Below are 24,416 nucleotides of genomic sequence, written 5' to 3'. Positions count from 1 at the left end.
GAGTCTGTAATGCGCCGAGATATCAGAGTCCGTAATACTGCGAGATATCAGTCCGTAATACTGAGAGATATCAGAGTCCGTAATACTGAGAGATATCAGAGTCCGTAATACTAAGATATATCAGAGTCCGTAATACAGCGAGATATCAGAGTCCGTAATACTGCGAGATACCAGAGTCCGTAATACTGCGAGATATCAGAGTCTGTAATGCGCCAAGATATCAAAGTCTGTAGTAGTGCGAGATATCAGAGTCCGTAGTACTGCGAGATATCAGAGTCTGTAATGCGGCGAGATATCAGAGTCCGTAGTACTGCGAGATATCAGAGTCCGTAGTACTGCGAGATATCAGAGTCCGTAGTACTGCGAGATATCAGAGTCCGTAATACTGCGAGATATCAGAGTCTGTAATGCGCCGAGATATCAGAGTCCGTAATACTAAGAGATATCAGAGTCCATAATACTGCGAGATACCAGAGTCCGTAATACTGCAAGATATCAGAGTCTGTAGTACTGCGAGATATCAGAGTCCGTAGTACTGCGAGATATCAGAGTCTGTAATGCGGCGAGATATCAGAGTCCGTAGTACTGCGAGATATCAGAGTCCGTAGTACTGCGAGATATCAGAGTCCGTAGTACTGCGAGATATCAGAGTCCGTAATACTGCGAGATATCAGAGTCTGTAATGCGCCGAGATATCAGAGTCCGTAATGCGCCGAGATATCAGAGTCAGTAATACTAAGAGATATCAGAGTCCGTAATACTAAGAGATATCAGAGTCCGTAATACTAAGAGATATCAGAGTCCGTAATACTAAGAGATATCAGAGTCCGTAATACTAAGAGATATCAGAGTCTGTAATACTGTGAGATATCAGAGTCCGTAATACTAAGAGATATCAGAGTCCGTAATACTGTGAGATATCAGAGTCTGTAATGCGGCGAGATATCAGAGTCCATAGTACTGCGAGATATCAGAGTCCGTAATACTGCGGGATATCAGAGTCTGTAATGCGCCGAGATATCAGAGTCCGTAATACTAAGAGATATCAGAGTCCATAATACTGCGAGATACCAGAGTCCGTAATACTGCGAGATATCAGAGTCTGTAATGCGCCAAGATATCAGAGTCTGTAGTACTGCGAGATATCAGAGTCCGTAGTACTGCGAGATATCAGAGTCTGTAATGCGCCAAGATATCAGAGTCTGTAGTACTGCGAGATATCAGAGTCCGTAGTACTGCGAGATATCAGAGTCCGTAGTACTGCGAGATATCAGAGTCTGTAATGCGCCGAGATATCAGAGTCCGTAATACTAAGAGATATCAGAGTACGTAGTACTGCGAGATATCAGAGTCCGTAGTATTGCGAGATATCAGAGTCTGTCATGCGCCGAGATATCAGAGTCCGTAATACTAAGAGATATCAGAGTCCGTAATACTAAGAGATATCAGAGTCCATAATACTAAGAGATATCAGAGTCCGTAATACTGTGAGATATCAGAGTCTGTAATGCGGCGAGATATCAGAGTCCGTAGTACTGCGAGATATCAGAGTCCGTAGTACTGCGAGATATCAGAGTCCGTAATACTAAGAGATATCAGAGTCCGTAATACTAAGAGATATCAGAGTCCGTAATACTAAGAGATATCAGAGTCCGTAATACTGTGAGATATCAGAGTCTGTAATGCGGCGAGATATCAGAGTCCGTAGTACTGCGAGATATCAGAGTCTGTAATGCGGCGAGATATCAGAGTCCGTAGTACTGCGAGATATCAGAGTCCGTAGTACAAAGAGATATCACAGTCTATAATGCTCAGAGATATCAGAGTCCGTAATACAGCAAGATATCAGAGTCCGTAATACAGCAAGATATCAGAGTCCGTAATACAGCGAGATATCCGAGTCCGTAATACAGCGAGATATCAGAGTCTGTAATGCTCCGAGATATCAGTCTATAATGCTCCGAAATATCAGTCTATAATGCTCCGAGATATCAGAGTCTGTAATACTGTGAAGGTCGAGTCAAGGACAATATTATTGTACACTACTTCTGTCTCAGATTCCCACAGTGTTTCTGTTAAATGTCACAATCACAATCCAATTCTCACACACACACACACACACACACACACACACACACACACACACACACACACACACACACACACACACACACACACACACACACACACACACACACACACACACACACACGACTGGGTAGTCTATTATGCCTTCTGTAATTCTTCCATTGTTCATAATAAATCTGTCAAGCTATTGTCTCTATAATTCCCAACACATTGACAACGGAGTGCATTTGTGGCAGAATAAACCATGTTCTCCTTCAGTCCCTAGCCAGATAACAATAATAAAGATTCAGCTTTAATGTTGAACACGCTGTGTGTGTATATATGTGTTGTGTGTGTGTGTATACATATGTGTTGTGTGTGTGTGTGTGTGTTTGTGTGTGCCATGTTTCTTTCTTCATTATCTGTGGTGTTGTAATGAATGTAAAGCTCATGTTAGTTAGTGTTAGAGTGCTGACAGTCAGGTTTAACTCCAAGTGGTATGTTGGGCTGGGGCATTTCCCATCTATTCTCCTGCTGCCTGTCTACCTGCTGCACAAAACAACATCACCATGTTTCACTAGCAGGCTAACACCCAGGATAACAATGATCCCTTTATTTAACTTCTCTTATTCCTTCCTTCTCTCCTCTGCTTCCCCTCCTCCACCACCATTTGTTATTCTCTCCCTCCCTCCTTTCATTCCTCCCTCCCTCCCTGCTGCTACAGTGTTGATCCACCAAGGACCTCATTTATACAGTATAACAGTATGAATTAATTTGACTATATTCTTTCTCAATCAAAAGCCTGCCTCTTCGTATGTGTGTGTGTGTGTGTGTGTGTGTGTGTGTGTGTGTGAGAGAGAGAGAGAGAGTGTGCAATCATGCCTGCACATGTGTGTGTGCATATGCATGTGTGTGTGTGTGTAACAGCACAAAGAGAGCCACCATCTCTCCCAGCCCGGTGACCGCCGCAGAGCTCCTGCTTCTCCTAACAGAACAACCTACTGTGGCCTGCTGATAACAGGATTAATAGAGATCAATCAATCCTCATCTGGGGAATTTAAAATGAGGATGATTCTCATATTAAAATGACCAGCCTGTGGGTGGGTTGTCTCCAATGCAGCTCCTATGAAGCTATCTGAACAGGCTTTGGGCTTTGACACTGGTGATGAGAGGGGTGAACGGATAGGATTGGCTCTGTATGTATCTGTGTTTCTAGTCTAATAATATGGGTGGTATGTAATCTCTGAATGACACAGTTGAATGTCCTGTTCTGATTCGATGGCAAATTAACTGTCATGTAGGATGCCAGGTTGGGTACTGTGATAGGAAAATTATAAATGTTTGTAAAAAAAAAAAAATATATATATATACACACATATATAAAAATGCCTAGTTGCCCATTATTTTGGCTACCATGTCTAGAAGAAGAGATCTCAGAGACTTTGAAAGGGGGGTCTCAAAGTGGTGTGTGTGTTCGTGCGTGTGTGTGTTCGTGCGTGTGTGTGTGTGTGTGTGTGTGTGTGTGTGTGTGTGTGTGTGTGTGTCTCAGTCACTAGATCTCAACCCAATTGAACACTGATGGGAGATTCTGGAGCAGCGCCTGAAACAGCATTTTCACCACCATCAACAAAACACCAAATAATGGAATTTCTCATGGAAGAATGATGTCGCATCCCTCCAATAGAGTTCCAGACACTTGTAGAATCTGTGTCAAGGTGCATTGAAGCTTGTGGTGGTTCAACGCCCTATTACAGTTTTTTTCGATTGCTAAACGACAGTGGACACAACTGGAGTCACATGTGCAAAACTCTAACTACAGTCTGCACAGCAGCAGTTCATGTGGACCAAACTCTAGTTCGTTTTTCATTGCTTGAACACAGTTTTCAAAACTCTACACACTTATCCCATGACTTGAACCACAACCTGCACAACACTGTGGATTTACAGCACTTTGTTCAAATGCTAACACACTGCTGTCAAAACTGTGAACCACACATTCAAAACGGAATAGATTTCAGCCTTGTGCCTTTCAAACACTGCTGATTGCAATTTCAGCTGAAAGGCTAAGCAGGTGTCTTGTTTTAGACTTGTTAGTGAACACACACACATATTACAGTATATATAGGTAGAGCTCAGAAAGACTCATTTTGGAAATGGAACAAGGAAGATGGGTGCGTGGAGGGAGAAGGGTGGCAGGGAGAGAGCGGATGCGTGGAGGAAGACAAAGAAGACAAAGAGCTGTTATTTCAGATGAAATAAGGGCTATACTTATAGACCATGTCGTGAACCATGGTCTCTCATTGAGAGAGGCATGGTTGAGGGTGCAACCCAATCTGCAAAGATCCACAGTGGCATCTGTAATGCGAATTTTCCATCATACAAACAGGTGAGAGTTACATCCTTACAGTAAATGAAAACATTACAGGAATCTATTTTATATTGCAATTATATAATATTTACACATATATATATTACAGTAAGTTTGACTGTAAAATATATTTTTACAACAGGACCCAAAGGTTGCCCCCAACAGGGGGAAGAGGAAAAGTATTTTCAGATGCGCAGGACAATGCTATTGTTGACATGGTTGTTGTCAACAATGCAATAAAACTGCGGGAGATTCAAGATAGAGTGCTGGCTGATAATGATATATTTGAAAATGTTAATTCTGTCAGCACAACAACTATTGCTCGAGTCCTAAAGAAACACCAAGTTACAATGAAAGAGTTATACACTGTACCGTTCGAGAGAAACAGTGAACGGGTAAAAGAGCAAAGATACCAATATGTCCAGGTAAGACGTCTGAGGTTACGTACACAGCTATACAAAATATTTACAGTAAAAAAAAACACTAGCATTTCTACAGTAAAACTGTGCACCTACTGTTTTTCAGAGAGTAATGGAGGTGGAAGCACTGGAAAGACCACATTCATGTGTATTTATCGATGAAGCTGGATTTAACCTTGCCAAAACACGGCGCAGAGGAAGGAATGTTATAGGTCAAAGGGCCACTGTGGAGGTTCCAGGCCAAAGGGGGGGGGGAATATCACCATGTGTGCCGCAATGGCCAATGATGGTTTGCTTCTCAACACACCACTCATTGGCCCATACAACACAGAAAGGCTTATAGCTTTCCTAGAACAGCTCTATGCTCAGCTAGTGCCAGCAGAACAGGGGGAGCCAGTAAGAAACCCCCAAGTTTTTGTCATAGTTTGCGATAACGTTGCTTTTCACCACTCTGCAGCTGTCACAGATTGGTTTGCAGCACATCACACATTTATGGTTTTGTACCTGCCTGCATATTCACCCTTCCTCAACCCAATAGAGGGGTTTTTCTCTGCCTGGAGGTGGAAAGTGTTTGGTCACCACCCACATGACCAAATGTCTCTTTTGGAAGCCATGCGTGCCGGATGTGAGGACACGAGTCCAGAGGACTGCCAGGGATGGATAAGGAACTGCAGAAGGTTCTTCCCTAAGTGCATGGCAAGAGAAAACATTAGATGTGATGTTGAAGAAAACCTGTGGCCTGATGTTGAAGAAAACCTGTGGCCTGATGCTAGAGAGAGGCAGGATTAGCTCCTCAATTATTTGTTGTAACGGCGTTCTTCGTTTGTCGAAAGAGAGTCGGACCGAAATGCAGCATGTTGGTTACTCATGTTTTTAATAGAACAAATGACAATACACAAAATAACAAAAACAACAAACGGAACGTGAAAAACCTATACAGCCTGTCTGGTGAACACTAACACAGAGACAGGAACAATCACCCACGAAATACAAAGTGAAACCCAGGCTACCTAATACGGTTCCCAATCAGAGACAACGAGAATCACCTGACTGATTGAGAACCGCCTCAGGCAGCCAAACCTATGCAACACACACCCCTAATCAGCCACAATCCCAATAACTAAAAAACCCCACTAAGAAATACAACAAACATAAACCCATGTCACACCCTGGCCTGACCAACTAATTAACTAAAACACAAAATACTAAGACCAAGGCGTGACATTTGTTCGAATTACAGTATGTACTTTTAGTTTCTACCTTTTTTTCTCATTACTGTAATTCCGTAAATTACAGACTATTGAAGCAAACTGCTAATTTTCATTTATCTTAAAGAATTGTTATGTTCTAAAAATTTTAATAAATCATGTGAAAGAATGTCACTCTTTTCTTTGAAGAAAATATTACTTTGTATGAAGTCACTGAAATTGTTCAAACTGTAAAGATGAAAAGTTTGTATTTTCTGTATTGGTGTTTGATGCTAGTGTTTTTACTCTCACTCTGAGTGACAGTGTGTGTTATCTCAGTGAGGTTTGTGCATAGTGTTTGGCTGCACTGAGTGTGTTTTGAGCCATGTGTTAAGAGTTGTGTTGCTTGGAATTAGTTTTTTGCAGGTGATGTGAACTGTTTAGCTCAGGTGACTGTTGGTAGTGCAGACTGTAGTTAGAGTTTTGCACATGTGACTCCAGTTGTGCCCACTGTCGTTTAGCAATCGAAAAAAACTGTAAGACACTATGTTGGTGTTTCCTTTATTTTGGTAGTTGCCTATATACATACCTGTTGTATGTGAGGACTGCCTCCTTGAGGTCTTGTTTCATATCTTGAAAAATTAAAGGAGAGCCGCACACTCTAGGAGCTCAGATGCAATAACTTACTGTAGTACATAATAGATACTGTAGGCCTACAAACATTTACAATAGCAAAATCACAAGAATGGCTTCAGATCAAAGTCTACGTTGAGCCCGAGGGGAGCAAGGGTCTTTAAATGAAAGATCCAGGCAGCCTCTCGTTTTAACAGTAAATTGTCGAGGTCCTAGGGAGGGTGACATGTTTGATGCAGATATAACGTTTCCCTGTTTGGGGGTGTTTGAAGGATCTACATTTGTAAGTGACATTACATTGAGCACAGCCGTTACACTAGTAGTTTCCATCCAGTAGGGGCGCAAATAGACATTGTACCATTTTATGGTGGTAAATCAGAGTTCACCAATTGATCTCTGAGATTTCTGCCCCACAAGAATACGACCAAGAGAGGGTCCGAAAACACATTACCGATACTGTCATCGGATCTTAGAATGTGCCGTAATTTGTTCAGAGCACTTTGAATAGCGGGTAGTTGCAAGAATGCTTCTTTTTGCGAGACTGTCCTTGAAAAATATCCTGTCTCGGTTTGTTTTGAATTTTCTCAATGACAGTATTAATCTGACCATTTTGTACCCCCTCTCCTCCAATTTTCTTTACGTCTCAGCCATATTTCTGTCTAAATCTGATTGTTTTTTTTTTGCCAATTTTGCAAGTTCCTACAGAATTGTAGGGCAAACTGTTTTTCAAGTGAAACAGGTGACAACTATCACCCCTCAACAAACTGTTACGATCAGTAGGTTTCCTGTAAAGATCAGTGTATAGAGCATTATCCTCACACAAGATCAGAAGATCAAGGAAACTGATTTGACATGTGTCAGATTACATAGTAAATCTCAGATGCTCAGAACAGGAGTTAAGAAAAGTATGGAACGCCTGGAGCTGTTTTGCATCACCCCTCCATAGAACAAAAAATATCATCAATATACCGTTTCCAAATAATGATGTTAGGCAAGAAAACATTTTTGAGAGGATTGAAAATGTAACCCACATACAAATGTTTCTCCATGTAACCCACATACAAATGTTTCTCCATGTAACCCACATACAAATGTTTCTCCATGTAACCCACATATAAATGTTTTTCCATGTAACCCACATACAAATGTTTCTCCATGTAACCCACATATAAATGTTTTTCCATGTAACCCACATACAAATGTTTCTCCATGTAACCCACATACAAATGTTTCTCCATGTAACCCACATAAAAATGTTTCTCCATGTAACCCACATACAAATGTTTCTCCATGTAACCCACATACAAATGTTTCTCCATGTAACCCACATACAAAGTTAGGAGCCATGGAGGATCCCATGGCAGTACCCTTTGTCTGAATAAAGAAATTATTTGGAAACATGAAGTACTTGTGCGAGTACTATTTCAGCCAATGTTATAATGCACTGGAAGGTAGTTAATTGGGGTCACGTTGCAGAAGAAAATGTTCCATAGCTTCAATACTGCCCTCGTGTGGAATATTAGTGTATAACGACTCAACATCAAAAGTAACTAACAAAGTATTATCAGGGAGAGGATCAACAGATTCAATAATAGATATCATACTGCTGGTGTCCTTTACAAAGGAGGGGAGCTGTTCTGTGATCATACTGCTGGTGTCCTTTACAAAGGAGGGGAGCTGTTCTGAGATCATACTGCTGGTGTCCTTTACAAAGGAGGGGAGCTGTTCTGAGATCATACTGCTGGTGTCCTTTACAAAGGAGGGGAGCTGTTCTGAGATCATACTGCTGGTGTCCTTTACTGAGCTGGTGTCCTTTACAAAGGAGGGGAGCTGTTCTGAGATCATACTGCTGGTGTCCTTTACAAAAGGGCTGTTCTGGATCATAGCTGTTCTGAGATCATACTGGTGTCCTTTGGAGCTGTTCTGAGATCATACTGCTGGTGTCCTTTACAAAGGAGGGGAGCTGTTCTGAGATCATACTGCTGGTGTCCTTTACAAAGGAGGGCTGTTCTGAGATCATACTGTTGGTGTCCTTTACAAAAGAGGGGAGCTGTTCTGAGATCATACTGCTGGTGTCCTTTACAAAGGAGGGGAGCTGTTCTGAGATCATACTGCTGGTGTCCTTTACAAAGGAGGGGAGCTGTTCTGAGATCATACTGCTGGTGTCCTTTACAAAGGAGGGGAGCTGTTCTGAGATCATACTGCTGGTGTCCTTTACAAAGGAGGGGAGCTGTTCTGAGATCATACTGCTGGTGTCCTTTACAAAGGAGGGGAGCTGTTCTGAGATCATACTGCTGGTGTCCTTTACAAAGGAGGGGAGCTGTTCTGAGATCATACTGCTGGTGTCCTTTACAAAGGAGGGGAGCTGTTCTGAGATCATACTGCTGTGTCCTTTACAAAGGAGGGGAGCTGTTCTGTCCTTTACAAAGGAGGGGAGCTGTTCTGAGATCATACTGCTGGTGTCCTTTACAAAGGAGGGGAGCTGTTCTGAGATCATACTGCTGGTGTCCTTTACAAAGGAGGGGAGCTGTTCTGAGATCATACTGCTGGTGTCCTTTACAAAGGGAGCTGTTCTGAGATCATACTGCTGCTGTCCTTTACAAAGGAGGGGAGCTGTTCTGAGATCATACTGCTGGTGTCCTTTACAAAGGAGGGGAGCTGTTCTGAGATCATACTGCTGCTGTCCTTTACAAAGGAGGGGAGCTGTTCTGAGATCATACTGCTGGTGTCCTTTACAAAGGAGGGGAGCTGTTCTGAGATCATACTGCTCGTGTCCTTTACAAAGGAGGGGAGCTGTTCTGCGAGTGATCTAATAAAAAAAGTAAACAAAAGTTGATAGAGGGGCCGTTACTGCATTAATGCCCGCTACTATAGGGCGCCCTGGAGGTTTTGTAACATTCTTGTATAATTTCGGCAAAGTATAGAAAGTAGCAATTTTAGGGTGTTGAATAGACAAAACTGTTCTTTGTTGGTTATCTGACCAGAACTTACATACCCATCTAGGACAGTAAAGATCATGTTCTGAAACAGTTGTCTATGACACTCATTTACATAAACAGCCCTATCCATGAGTACAACTGACCCACCCTTATCAGCAGGGGGGTAAGGACTGACGTATCGGATTCAAGCAGAGCTTGTTTTTCATCCTGAGGTAAATGATGGAAAGATATGTACTCCTGTTTGTTCATAAGGAGATGAACAACATATTTTTCAATGAGTCTGCAATACGTCCCAATAGAGTGATTGCGATTGGATGGAGGTACAAAATAACTCATACATCAAAAAGGAGTCAGAGTATGGGCAGGTGGAGCAGCCTACATGTTCAGTAGAAATATCACGATTAGGGGAGCTAAATTATTCCCTGAAACGGATGTTTCTAAAAAACTTAAACATTGAAAACACTCAGTCCCGTGGGTTCTGGGACCACTGTCACTGGAAGCAGATGAGGCGCTGGTTGTAGAGCGTTGGTCAGACGAGGTGGATAGAAGTAAGCGGCATCCCTCCTGCGTCTGCCATGGAGAGGAGGAGCAGGACCTCTTTTGTCAGGGTTTCTCCAGAAGGGTTCGAATTTCTTGATTTTAAGTTATTTTATTTCTGTAGACAACTTGTCCTGGAGAGCTTGGTTAGTTTTCATCAGTTCATTGAATATGCCATCATCATTAACAGCTCCTTGCAGAGCTGTGCGTTTCTCTTCGATTGTGTTATCCATTTTAATAAAATCATTGTTCAATTGATCAACAATTAATGTCATTAAATCAATAGAGCATTTGTTCAGGATGGCACACCAGCGCCCACAGAAATCATCTGTGCGCTGCCCCAATCATCGTTCTTTTTGCCACCTGAGTCCCTGTGGAATAACGCCTTGACGCACATAATCACTAAGAGGGACTATGTGTAGATGCATTCTCGTCTGGCGCTTAGATTCGTCTGAGAGGTCAGAATTACCCCCGGCACGTCAAAAGGGACTCCGATACAATTATCTTATCACATTCTTTTTGGCTGTATTCAAAGTAATCTTGTTTGGGTCTTTGACCAGTGTCAGGAAAATAATGATAATTCGGCATCGGTAGGGTGCAGTTTACTGGGTAACAGATTCATCTAGAGGTGAAAGAAACATCTGAAAGAAACAGAAAACTCATCTGTTTTTACTCAAGTGAGTAAGGAGGAAAAGACATCCAAATGCAGATCTTGAGGTGGACAACTGAGGTCCATCTGGGCTTTTAACAGAGGATCTCTCTGCATGAACAACAACAACCACTAGTTGCACTGCTTTACGGAGGACTAGAGGGGAAGAGATGGTGAGAGATATGGAGAAATACATAGAAAGAGGGGGGGAGACCATTGCATTGGAGTGATGTAGTGATACAGATACTCCTCTAGACAGAGAGAGAACAGAGCGAGAGAGAAGTAAAGCTCAATAAAGAGAGAGAGATCCAGTATGTTAGTAAAGGTATACATACTGTCTGAGATCTCCCAGAGCCGTGGAGGAAGCTGGCTGAAGTACTCATGCTGGAGAGCTGCCTGAGCAGACAGACGGTTCCTTGGGAAGCACTGGAGGAACCTAGAGGCTAACTCCTCAGCATGGTCCACATAGCCCAACCTACAGGGAAGACAGACAGACAGTTAGCATGGTTCACAACCTACATAACAGTAACAGGGCAGAAGGTAGCCTCGTGGTTAGAGTGCTGGGCCAGTAACTGAAAGATTGCTAGTTCAAATCACCTAGCTGACAAGGTGAAACATCTGTTGATGTGCCCTTGAGGAAAGCACTGAAACTTAATTGCCCCGGGTTGCCATTGACAATGGCTGGCCCTGGTGTCTCAGGGGGAATTTCCAATTCACACATACAGTATGTATAATAAACACTTGTAAATATAAGCACCCATTACAATCGTCTTCTTATTAGAAAGACAACAGACTGTTAGCATGGTCTACACAACCTCCTCTCCCTGGCACGCCTGTGACACAGGCCGACCCGGTCACCATGAAAAATGAAAGACTTCATCAGAGAGGGTGAAGACAGAGGCTCTCAACTCCCTGTAGGCTTTCATTGAACTGCTCCTGTGTGCGTGCATGTCCGTGTGTGTTTGTACAGAGAGGCTCTGAACTCCTGAACCCGCCTACCATCCAGCACCGAAGGGGAAGCAGAAACAGAAAAAAGAACAAAGTACAACCAAGTCAGTCAGTAATTAGGCCTGCAGTCCATTAAATAAACATGATGTTATTCCTCCCTCTGCCGGAGCTACCGAGCTGTGTGTGTGTGTGTGTGGATGTACAGTATGGGTGTGTATGTGTATGTGAAAGAGAGAGAGTCCTCCACCTAATGCCAGGAACTCTGAAGCCCTCTCCCACTGTTCCTCCTCCTGTCTCTCCTCCTCTCAGAGGGCATAGAGCAGATCTACACCAGTGGACCCAATAGACCCCCTCTGCAGAGAGGAACACAGCTAACTGACTCCAGCAGGGCCTTCTTCTCCTTTCATTTCCACCTCAGATGTTGGATTTTGAACTCAATGTAAAAATGGGTAGGTTCCCATTTTAAATGAAATATAACTTTTGAGGCTTGAGGGTGGATGTGAAAATACTGCCCCCTATCCCAAACAGGTTAAGGGTGGGGTAATGCAGGGGGTATAATGAGATTGATCTAGAACATACTGTATTATCAGAAAGTGTAGTGTGCGTTTACAAGTCAGGTTTTAGCATGACAGAAAAAGGTACAAAATCCCATCAGGCATTGCTGATTTGACCTGATCAAAGGTGTCTGAGCAACAACAGAGCCAGAAACAAAGGAACAAACAGGTATCACTGACTGGGTGAACTTCACCTCCATATAAAAGCCTTAGAAAACAAAGGGCTTGTGTTGCTGATATAGGTGTGTATTCCTGCCTGCGAATGCTGTCAGCCAGCCTGAGTGAGAAGATTCCCTCGGCTAGCTGGCTAGGTCAGATGCTACGAGTAAACAAGCACACATCTGTGATTGATATCTCCTCCGACAATCAAACATCCCGGGTTGATGGGACGTTCATAGTGGAAAGAAGCATTCCCTCTTCAGAGACGCCTTTTCATGTCGTCATGTTTCTCCATGAGGAAACCACAGCCGGGACCTGGGAGGGCAGAAAGCATGTGTATGTGTGTGTGTGTGTGTGTGCGTGCACATGTGTGTGTGTGTGTGTGTCTGTGAGAGTGTATTTATGTGTATGTGTGTGTGTGTGTTGTGTGTGTGTGTGTGTGTGTGTGTGTGTGTGTGTGTGTGTGTGTTTGTGTGTGACTACAGGCAGTAACACCTGCTCCTATTGTTGGCCTTCCCCCACCACTATGCCATGGTTATATCTAAGGCAAGGCAGCACTGCAGGACCTTTCAACAGCACCCAACACGGCTAGCAACCAAACAGTATTTTGGAACAAGTCTTTGTGGCTGTGTCAAAACATATGTCCCTGCAAGACCCAACAGCAATCCAGGAGAGCTGCTTGCCTTTCAGCATGTGTGAGTCATTGTGGATGAGGGTACTATTGCACAAAGAGATATGTGAGAGCAGAACGGATCTACACACTGACAAGCTCTGTCTGGCATGCAACCCCACCGTCAGCCGAGCTACTTTCAAAGACTCTGCTGGCTAATAAAGTGCTGAACACAGGGTTATATGGGTTATACAAGCTGTACTGAACATACAGTCAATGTAAACAGAGGGGTAGTCTTACCATTACAAAAACACACAAGCACTTCCGAAACCGTTAAACTGAGGAATGCCAGCATGCCGTGTGCTCTGACCCTTACATGTTATTCGCATGCGATGCCTGTGAATGTCTGATCTGATCCAACAAACCATAGAAGGGGAAAACTGCCCCAGCTATCCCTGTCAGAGTAGTAGTGAGGTGGGTATGGGGCAGAGGGAGAGGGAGAAGGGGAGAGATAGGAGGAGGGAGAGAGAGAGGAAGAGAGAGAGAGAGCTCTCAGTGCAAGGAGAAGAAAGAGAGAGAGGAATTGGGAGGGGGAGAGAGAGAGGAATTGGAGGGGGGAGAGAGAGGAATTGGGAAGGGGGAAGAGAAATTGGGAGGGGGAGAGAGATAGGATTTGGGAGGGGGAGAGAGAAAGAGGAATTGGAAGAGGGAGGTAGAAAGAGGAATTGGAAGAGGGAGGGAGGGAGGGAGGGAGGGAGGGAGGGAGGGAGGGAGGGAGGGAGGGAGGGAGGGAGGGAGGGAGGAGGGAGGGAGGGAGGAGGGAGGGAGGGAGGGAGGGGAGGGAGGGAGAGGGGAATTGGGAGAGGAGAGAGAGAGGAATTGAGAGGGAGTGGAATTGGGAGAGGGAGAGAGATGCATGTGTTCATATCAACTTCATCAGGACCTGGCACGGTATAAAAGGAGGGGGAAGAAGCAGCGGTCATTAACATTCCTCCCAGTTTCTTTCTTCACATATTTATTTCCTCATAGACTGGATGGGGTCCAAGGGGAGGAGGGGAGAATGGGGCAGGGGCTAGAGTGGCTAGGCAGATGGGGTGGAGTGTAGTGGAGCAGGGCCGGGCCGGGGGGACATACAGATAGACACGGAGAGGGGCCAGGGACAGACAGACAGACTGTGTGAACTGGAGTGTTCAGCATGCCCATCCTGGGGGGTCATAGAGGGCATGGGAAACGGCAGTCATTCCTCTAAGTTCAGTCTGTCTGTCAGTCAGTCTGTTCCCCAGGTCAGTCTGTCTGCCAGTCAGTCTGTTAACCAGGTCAGTCTGTCTGTCAGTCAGTCTGTTACTGAGGCTCCACTGCTCTGGCTCCACTATCAACTGGCTGACTTTTGAACTCTCACTACTACAGTATTTCTCTCACTGCTACAGTATCTCTCTCACTACTACAGTATCTCTCTCACTACTACAGTATCTCTCTCACTGCTACAGTATCTCTCTCACTGCTACAGTATCTCTCTCACTACTACAGTATCTCTCTCACTACTACAGTATCTCTCTCACTGCTACAGTATCTCTCTCACTACTACAGAAAATCTACACATACTGTACTTGGACACACACACACACACACACACACACACGCACACACAAACTGATAAACATAAAATATAATGCCGCTCTCTTTCTCTCTCGTTTTGAGCCATCAATCAAATGATGTTTTATATTCATCTGAAAAAGGAAACTGTGACACTGCGAGAGAGAATGTGGAACATTGACTTTTAAACACTGGGCCATGGTCACTGTGGTAACTACAGAGGCCAAGAGTTCTCACTGAGCCAGACCAGAATACTGTGAGACATTTAGCATATCTGTGACCAAATTATCAAGTCACCCTGTCTCTGCCTATCCCCTCAGGCTCCTGATGAGTGCCAGGGGCAGAGGGTGGTCCACATCTGGAATGCCCCCTGTGCCCTTTCCTGCCATCTGTGTCAGGGCTGACTGCTCTGGTGGCACGACACCAGTGGCATGACCCCGATCTGGGTGCTCCCCTCCTAAACCAGATGAACCCTGGGAAGAGTGTGTGAGCTGTCTGTAGGTCTAGACGTCCTGAGGGTAGAGAGCTGAGTGGAAGCACACACACACGCACGCGCACACACACACACACACACACACACACACACACACACACACACACACACACACACACACACACACACACACACACACACACACACACACACACACACACACACACACACACACACACGACAACAGCCATCTCTAACTGGGCTACTAATGTCTGTTAGGGGACCAGAACAGTCCCAGGGTTCTTCAGTATGGTGGGCTCAGGGAGAGAAAAGAGAGGGATGTATGGATGGAGTGGTGGGGGGTTGGCGGTCTGGAGCGTACTGCCCTTGGGAACTTTCACAGACAGGAAGAGCACAAAAGTGGGTCTGTAGGAAAATGGCCCTCTGACCTGGCATACAAAATGGCCCTCTGACCATGCAACACATATGAATAGGCGCAAACACACACAAACCCCTCTTTCCCTCTCTCTCTCACACACACACACACACACACAAACCCCTCTCTCTCTCTCTCTCACACACACACACACACACACACACACACACACACACACACACACACACACACACACAACATTTTATGTGACAAGAACGGTACACTTACTTATTCCATGCTTGTCTGAGCTTCTTGGAACTGTAGATAGTAAAGCTGTCTGAATGGATAAAGACACAGAGAGGCAATAGAAACATGTTCATATTCATCATCAGGACACATTTGTGAAGTTTTACAACAAATGTTTCATCGTACAGTATGTGATTTAACAGGAGGTTAACATCACTTGGTACAGCATGATGCTTGCAACTCCAGGATAGTGGGTTCGATTCCCAAGGCCACTGTACTTAAAATGTACGCACGCATAACTGTAAGTCGCTTTGGATAAAAGCATCTGCTAAATGGCACTATTATTAAATATTAAAAGTATTTTTGTGTGTGTGTGTGTGTGCGTGTGTGTGCGTGCGTGCGTGCGTCTATGGTATGAATGGCTAGGTGTATGTGTGTGAGTGCACCTCTGACAGCTCGACTCCCTCGTCCAAAACCTGTGTGGAGACCTCTGTTTTCAGACTAACACTGTAACTGCCAACCTCCAGGACTAGACTGGGGGAATGAGGGCAGAGAGACAGCTAGACAGCCAACCACGGGTTAGGGAGAGTGGGAGAGGGAAGAGAGAGAGTAGCCACTCTTCCACTGCTAGACAGAGGGGGAGAGATACAGAATAGCTACAGTTTGAGTTAAGGAGTTATTGAGTGGGGAGGATAGAGAGATGGCAAGACTGTTCCAGAGTCAGGGATTAGACATATATGAGGGAGAGTTGTTTTGATATCCAGATTACTCCTGTCTTTCTCAAATGCCTGATATACTGTGGTTATACTAAATATCCTCCAGCCCGTCGTAAAGCACCAAGGCCCTGAGCCAAGGTCAGGCTAAGTGTCATGGCTGTCTACGTTTCAAACCTAAACTGTTGTGCTGCGAACACCAGAGTGAAAAACCAGGGCTGTAAATATGGCTGTGAATTATTGAAAGTAAAGCTGAGAATGTGAAGAATCGTAAACAACATGCTGATACAATCTCTGTGTTTAATTTCATGTCTGGAAACTGATTACAGGTCAGGAGGAAGACTAAAACATGGTCAGACTGAGGAGCTCTGTGAGGTAGGATATATTCAGAGGGATAGAGTGAGACAACACTGTCCTCTGGTGGTGGGAAGATATGACTACACCCAGTGTTAACTTTCTTCTGATAAAGCATTTTCCCAGCTCCATCTGTTACGTGCTAATGATCACTTTGTGGTTGAGTGATGGTGACAAAGAGAGGCTTGCAACAGCCGTTTGGATTAGATCATTGTGACATTGGGCATCCCTTTAGAGCACAAATAAGAAAATAAAAGGTTTTCTCTATCCCGGGATTCAGTCAAAAGATTGTTTACCTTATAGAGGAAACAGGTAGCTTGGAGATACACTTATTAAGAGAGGGGGTGGTCTTGCTTTGGACATCTGAGCAGGCAACTGCCTCAATTGCTGATAATAAAATGGTGTATTGTGTGTGTACCTATTGTCATGCAGAGATAGTATACTGATCTGGTACACTGAAGCCAGGTCTGTCTGGATGACAGGAGCAGCAGGACAGAACAGTGTGTGTTGCTCACACAGCTGCCCACGGCAGCAGGACAACATAGAACTATGGCCAACCACAGCCATGGCCACAGGACATGCGATTAGGTGTGTGTGTGTGTGGGTTTGTGTGTGTGTTTCACACCCCAGTTCCTCTGTAATTGGTCACAGGAGATACAGCTCGGCACGCCACTCACATCATGGTACCCCTGCTCTCCCTCTGTCCCTCTTCTTCTCCCTCCATCATCCTCTCTCTGTCACTCCTCTAATTCCCCCTCTATCTCTCTGTGTGTTCCAGTATGCCAACACTAATCTGCAAGCACCGTCCAGTCTGTCTCTAATGAGCTCCCAGAGGGCAGCAGCAGTAGCCCTAGTCTGGCACAGGGATGGCACCGCGATGGTACGGCTGGCTCACAGGCCTGAGTGGGCTGTGTGAACTACAGAGGCATGCCTCCAAGGTTTACAAAGTAGAACTGGAGTCAAAGTCTGGTTCTGACTGTTGGACCTATTGTGTGTGTGTGTGTGTGTGTGTGTGTGTGTGTGTGTGTGTGTGTGTGTGTGTGTGTGTGTGTGTGTGTGTGTGTGTGTGTGTGTGTGTGTGTGTGTGTGTGTGTGTGTGTGTGTGTGTGTGTGTGTGTGTGTGTGTGTGTGTGTGTGTGTGTGTGTGTGTGTGTGTGTGTGTGTGTGTGTGTGCGTTCCTCACCTGGTTTGAAGTGGGGCAGGGAGTGGACCCCTGGCCAGGTATCCTCACAGGGGGTGCCTAGGACCTGAAAGAAGGAATGCATCAGACAAACACACGCTGTGTCCCTATCAACACATTCATACTTCAACAACACAATTGGGCCACAGAGAAAGGAAAAGAGAAGACCGTCTCGTAGAGAAAACGTTTCATTTCTATGACCAAAGAGGAACCTCTGATTCACTAAGGTCCTAAACAATGACCACATTTACATGCGCACAGAATCCGGATAGTAGGTTATATCCCACTTAAGTTCTTATTCGTGATAAGATGGTTACATGTATCTTTGATATCCCGCTCATGAGTATCCCTGTATCCATGAATAAACAGAATATTCCTCATTGAAGGTGATATGGTTTAAATGGTATAGTAACTGAATTATGGACACTGACTGTAGGTTTAGAACCTCTCATATGTAGAGTAATATATATATTTTTTAAGTAATATATTTGTTTATTGAATATTTAAAACATACAATATACTTGCAGTGAAGCCGCTCAACAACTACATCACATTAGTCATCTAATCCAGAGAGACACACAGAAACAACCAGGGTCAACCAGGGTCAACACTCAAGGGTACGTCGAAAGATCTCCCACGAGCCCTCCAAGATCCCCCCCACAGTTTCCCAAGAGCTGCCCCTCAACCATCCAAGACCCCCCACAACCCCCCAAGAGAAAATGAATAAATAAAAAGAATAATTCCATCCCCAAGACCCCCCTCCAACAAAATGAACAAAAGAGAAAAAAGAGAACAACTAAGGAAAACAGAAAACAACAATGCAAAAAACATCAAGGACAACAAAAATCATAACAGCGAGGCCAAATTAATATGTTTGAGTGCATATATGGCACTATTTACATGTGTGTCAGTGTATTTGCACATATGTGCATTTGAGAGTGTGTGTATATTGCATGTGTACTAACACCTGCACGGCATCATCCTCAGGCTGATTAACTGTAACAACACTGCCACTCAGTGTCATTCAAATGTACTTTTTGTTATGTTTTATTTTGACTTTATTTTTTTAACTTTTATCTTTGACTGTCATTCCATCCCCCGCTCAGCAACGCCACTCCCACTTGTCTCCAATTCCACATCCCAACCCTCAGCTTCCCTCAGTCCATCCCACCTATCTCTGCTGGCCACCCTCTTCGGATTTCTTTGAAAAATATAATATTTTTTCCTGCAGAATTATGCATTTCTTTCAGAGAAATTATACAACATATGTCTCAGGAACAGGAGTGGAGAAAAATGATTTCTTACTGTCACTATTTCGACCACATAGAATACGCACTCAAGACGAACTGAAGTCTTATCAGAAATGTTTCGGCGTTTTCTCGGCTTTTCATTTCCTTAAAACAGGTCACACTGATGACATGTGGACATTTTGCACAGGACCAATCTTTCCACTGTTGTGGAGTTATTCCGTTTTCTCCCCAGTCCCTCAACGAAACAGACAACTTTACCGGTGTTAACTAGATTACTAATGCCTTCCTTCTATCAATGTAAGACATTATTCTGGTCAGCACCACTTCATTTAGTCTTCTGGGGCAACAAGTTATGGCAGAAGAGAAGCAGCACGTGTCCAACTACAGTTGAGACGGCCTACCAAATGTAAGAATTATGACAACATCATCCCACAACACCCATGATATGTGAAACTGAGCACAGAGCACAGAAACAACAGTAAATGGGATAAGACGTTTACATGCCACAGTACCCCATATGGGCTCCCGAGTGGCACAGCAGTGCCACTACAGACCCTGGTCCAATTCCAGGGTGTATCACAACCGGCTATGATTGGGAGTCCCATAGGGCGGCACATACAGTAATTGGCCCATCTTCATTCGGGCTAGGGTTTGGCCGGGGTAGGCAGTCATTGTAAATAAGAATTTGTTCTTAACTGACTTGCCTAGTTAAATAAAGGTTCAATAAAAAAAAAGAAATCCCAGGCATGTTATCCGAGTTTTTCATAACCGGTACACAAGCTTTTTCTGTGTTATTGTTAATAGGATATGATGTTTTTATGCGTCAACTCATCCCGAATAATAATGGGATATTGGTGTGGACAGTGACTTGTGAAAGTATTCACCCCCTTGGCATTTTTCCAATTCTGTTTCCTTACAACCTGGAATTAAAATAGTTGTATCATTTGATTTACACAACATACCTACCACTATGAAGTTGCAAAATATTTTTATTGTGAAACAAACAAGAAATAAGATAAGAACACAGAAAACTTGAGCGTGCATAACTATTCACCCCCCAAAGTCAACACTTTGTAGAGACACCTTTTGCAGCAATTACAGCTGCAAGTCTCTTGGGGTATGTCTCTATAAGCTTGGCACATCTAGCCACTGGGATATGTGCCCATTCTTCAAGGCAAAACTGCTCCAGCTCCTTCAAGTTGGATGGGTTCCGCTGGTGTACAGTAATCTTTAAGTCATACCACCGATTCTCAATTGGATTGAAGTCTGGGATTTGACTAGGCCATTCCAAGACATTTAAATGTTTCCCCTTAAACCATTCAGGTGTTGCTTCAGCAGTATGCTTAGGGTCATTATCCTGCTGGAAGGTGAACCTCCGTCCCAGGTTCAAATCACTGGAAGACTGAAACAGGTTTCCCTCAAGAATTTCCCTGTATTTAGTGCCATCCATCATTCCTTCACTTCTGACTAGCTTCCCAGTCCCTGCTGATGAAAAACATCCCCACAGCATGATGCTGCCACCACCATGCTTCACTGTGGGGATTGGGTTCTCGAGGTGATGAGAGGTGTTGGGTTTGCGCCAGACATAGCGTTTTCCTTGATGGCCAAAAAGCTACATTTTAGTCTCATCTGACAAGAGTAACTTCTTCCATATGTTTGGGGAGTCTCCCATATGCCTTTTGGCGAACACCAAACATGTTTGCTTATTTTTTCTTTAAGCAATGGCTTTTTTTCTGGCCACACTTCCGTAAAGCCCAACTCTGTGGAGTGTACAGCTTAAAGTGGTCCTATGGACATATACTCCAATCTCAGCAGTGGAGCTTTGTAGCTCCTTCAGGGTTATCTTTGGTCTCTTTGCTGCCTCTCTGATTAATGCCCTCCTTGCCTGGTCTGTGAGTTTTGGTGGTCGGCCCTCTCTTGGCAGGTTTATTGTTGTGCTATATTCTTTCCATTTTGAAATAATGGATTTAATGGTGCTCTGTGGGATGTTCAAAGTTTCTGATATTTTTTTGTAACCCAACCCTGGTCTGTACTTCTTCACAACTTTGTCCCTGTCCTGTTTGGATAGCTCCTTGGTCTTCATGGTCCCACTTGCTTGGTGGTGTTGCAGACTCTGGGGCCTTTCAGAACAGGTGTATATATACACTGAGATCTTGTGACAGATCGAGCAACACTTAGATCGTACACAGGTGGACTTTATTTGACTAATTATGTGACTTCTGAAGATAATGGGTTGCACCAGATCTTATTTAGGGGCTTCATAGCAAAGGTGGTGAATACATACAGTTGAAGTCGGAAGTTCACATACACTTTGATTGGAGTCGTTAAAACTCATTTTTTGACCACTCAACACATTACTTGTGAACAAACTATAGTTTTGGCAAGTTGGTTAGGACATCTACTTTGTGCATGACACAAGTCATTTTCCCAACAATTGTTTATAGACTGATTATTTCACTTAAAATTCACAGGTTCACAATTCCAGTGGGTCAGAAGTTTACATACACTAAGTTGACTGTGTCTTTAAACAGTTTGGAAAATTCCAGAAAATGATGTCATGGCTTTAGAAGCTTCTGATAGGCTAATTGACATAATTTGAGTCAATTAGAGGTGTACCTGTGGATGTATTTCAAGGTCTACCTTCAAACTCAGCGCCTCTTTGCTTGACGTCATCGGAAAATCAAAAGAAATCAGCCAAGATCTCAGAAAAAAAATTGTAAACCTCCACAAGTCTGGTTCATCATTGGGAGCAGTTTCCAAACACCTGAAGGTACCACGTTCATCAGTACAAACAATAGTACACAAGTATAAACACCATGGGACCACGCAGCCGTCATACTGCTCAGGAAGGAGACCCGTTCTATCTCCTAAAGATCAACATACTTTGGTGCGAAAAGTGCAAATCAATCCCAGAACAACAGCAAAGGATATTGTGACGATGCTGGAAGAAACAGGTACTAAAGTATCTATATCCACAGTAAAACAAGTCCTATATCGACATAACTTGGAAGGCCGCTCAGCAAGGAAGAAGCCACTGCTCCAAAACAGCCAAACTACGGTTTGCAACTGCACGTGGGGACAAAGATTGTACATATTGTTAAAATATCCGTAAAACGAACAAATGTATAAAATATTGATTACTTTGTAAATCTTTGTAAGACCCCAGCAGAGGGCAGCAGTGTACCATGACCTGCAGAGCAAAACATGGAGAGACAGGGGAGGGGGATTGGATTGTGGGAATGTGTGTATGCCAAACCCCTGACCGCAGCCACACACAAAGGGTGACCCCCCCCCCCCCCTCCATGTTCCCTCTTTCCCTCGGTCCAGCCGCCCCCTGAGGTGCAGAGTGAAATTAGCTGTCCCCTCAGCCCTGTAGGGAAACACTCCCTACCTTAATTACAGCCACACACACACACCATCGCTCACCGTGGCAACCCACACCACGAGACCGGCCACGGAAGCTTCATCATTGCCACGGAAACATGACACTTTGCCACAGCATCATCAACATGCTAATACATCACAACTGAACTATGCCAACCTTTAATTAATTTTGGTCTGATACACACACACAATTCCACTCCCTACCTAAGTCCTGCCCTTTCTTTCTTTCTTTCTCAATTTGATTGAATTCAATTCAAGGGGCTTTATTGGCATGGGAAACACATGTTAACATTGCCAAAGCAAGTGAAGTAGATAATACACAAAAGTGAAATAAACAATAAAAATGCACAGTAAACGTTACACTCACAGAAGTTTCCTTCTATCTCTCTCCTTCCTCTGCCGGCCAGGCCGGGTGTGTTGGTTGATTTCCCCTCTGATCTCTTGTCACTGTCAGGCAGCGCTGTAAGGTGTGGCTCGGTGTGTGTGTGTGTAGTGCTGTGTTTGTTCTGGTGACACATAGCCTTCAGGACAAAAATGAGCTCAGGGATCCGCAGCCTGCCACTCAGGACTGCCTGACTGACTGACTGGCTTCAGAGGAGAAACAGGGGTGTCTCTACCAAACACTAACAGTGGTCTGTATCCTAAATGGCACCCTATTCCCTTTCTAGAGGATTAATTTTGACAAGGGCTGAAAGGGGACACAGCCAGCCACTACTACCACTAATTTCTGTAGCCAGAGTCTCTGTCTTTATGGTTCTAGTGTGTAGAATGTAGATCTTACACACTGTCACAGTAAATGAAGTGAAGGGACTAAAAGGAAAGTAAGAGATCAAAGTAAAGAAAAGGTATATATTAACACTACCACTACTATACTGCCACCACCGCTAACGCAACTCCCCCACCACCACCACCACTACTACTACCACCGCTACCACCACCACCACCACTAACGCTACCCCACCACCACCACCACCACCACTACTACCACTAACGCTACCCCCACCACCAGCCCTACTACTACCCCCACCACCACCACCACTAACGCTACCCCACCACCACCACCACCACCACCACTACTACCACCACCACCACCACCACCACCGCTACCACCACCACTAACACTACCCCACCACCACCACTACCACCACCACCACTACTACCACCGTTACCACTACTACTACCACCACCACCACCACCACTACTACCCCCAGAACCACCACTACTACTACCACCGCTACCACCACCACTAACGCTACCCCACCACCACCACCACTACTACCACTAACGCTACCCCCACCACCAGCCCTACTACTACCCCCACCACCACCACCACTAACGCTACCCCACCACCACCACCACCACCACTACTACTACCACCGCTACCACCACCACTAGCGCTACCCCACCACCACCACTACCACTACTACTACCACCGTTACCACTACTACTACCACCACCACCACCACTACTACCCCCAGAACCACCACTACTACTACCACCGCTACCACCACCACTAACGCTACCCCACCACCACCACCACAACCACTACTACCACCACCACCACCACCGCTAACGCTACCCCCACCCCCACCACCACTACTACCACCACCAACGCTAACGCTACCACCACCACCACCACCGCTAACGCTACCCCCACCCCCACCACCACTACTACCACCACCAACGCTAACGCTACCCCCACCACCACCACCACTACTAACACCACCACCACCACCGCCGCTAACACTACCCCCACTACCACCACCACCACTAATACCTCCACCACCACCGCTAATGCTACCCCTACCACCACCACC

At 44.7% G+C, this 24,416-nt stretch overlaps 1 protein-coding gene across 2 annotated transcripts in view; it reads right to left on the bottom strand.

Moving 5' to 3' along the window:
• LOC135522064 (cyclin-dependent kinase 14-like) overlaps positions 1 to 24,416 on the bottom strand; it is a 222,440-nt gene that overhangs the window by 70,114 nt on the left and 127,910 nt on the right. For both annotated transcript variants that reach the window (XM_064947981.1, XM_064947982.1), the window contains 3 exons: positions 17,969 to 18,032; positions 15,761 to 15,809; positions 11,135 to 11,274 (listed from right to left, as the gene is read on the bottom strand). In XM_064947981.1, the coding sequence (XP_064804053.1) occupies positions 11,135 to 11,274; positions 15,761 to 15,809; positions 17,969 to 18,032 (253 nt within the window). The remainder of the gene's footprint in view (positions 1 to 11,134; positions 11,275 to 15,760; positions 15,810 to 17,968; positions 18,033 to 24,416) is intronic.

This window comes from Oncorhynchus masou, chromosome 30 (genome assembly GCF_036934945.1).
Source record: "Oncorhynchus masou masou isolate Uvic2021 chromosome 30, UVic_Omas_1.1, whole genome shotgun sequence".
In the NCBI taxonomy this organism is placed as follows: domain Eukaryota; kingdom Metazoa; phylum Chordata; class Actinopteri; order Salmoniformes; family Salmonidae; genus Oncorhynchus; species Oncorhynchus masou.
Note: the sequence above shows the minus strand (reverse complement) of the source record. Positions and strands in the feature narration are given on the sequence as shown.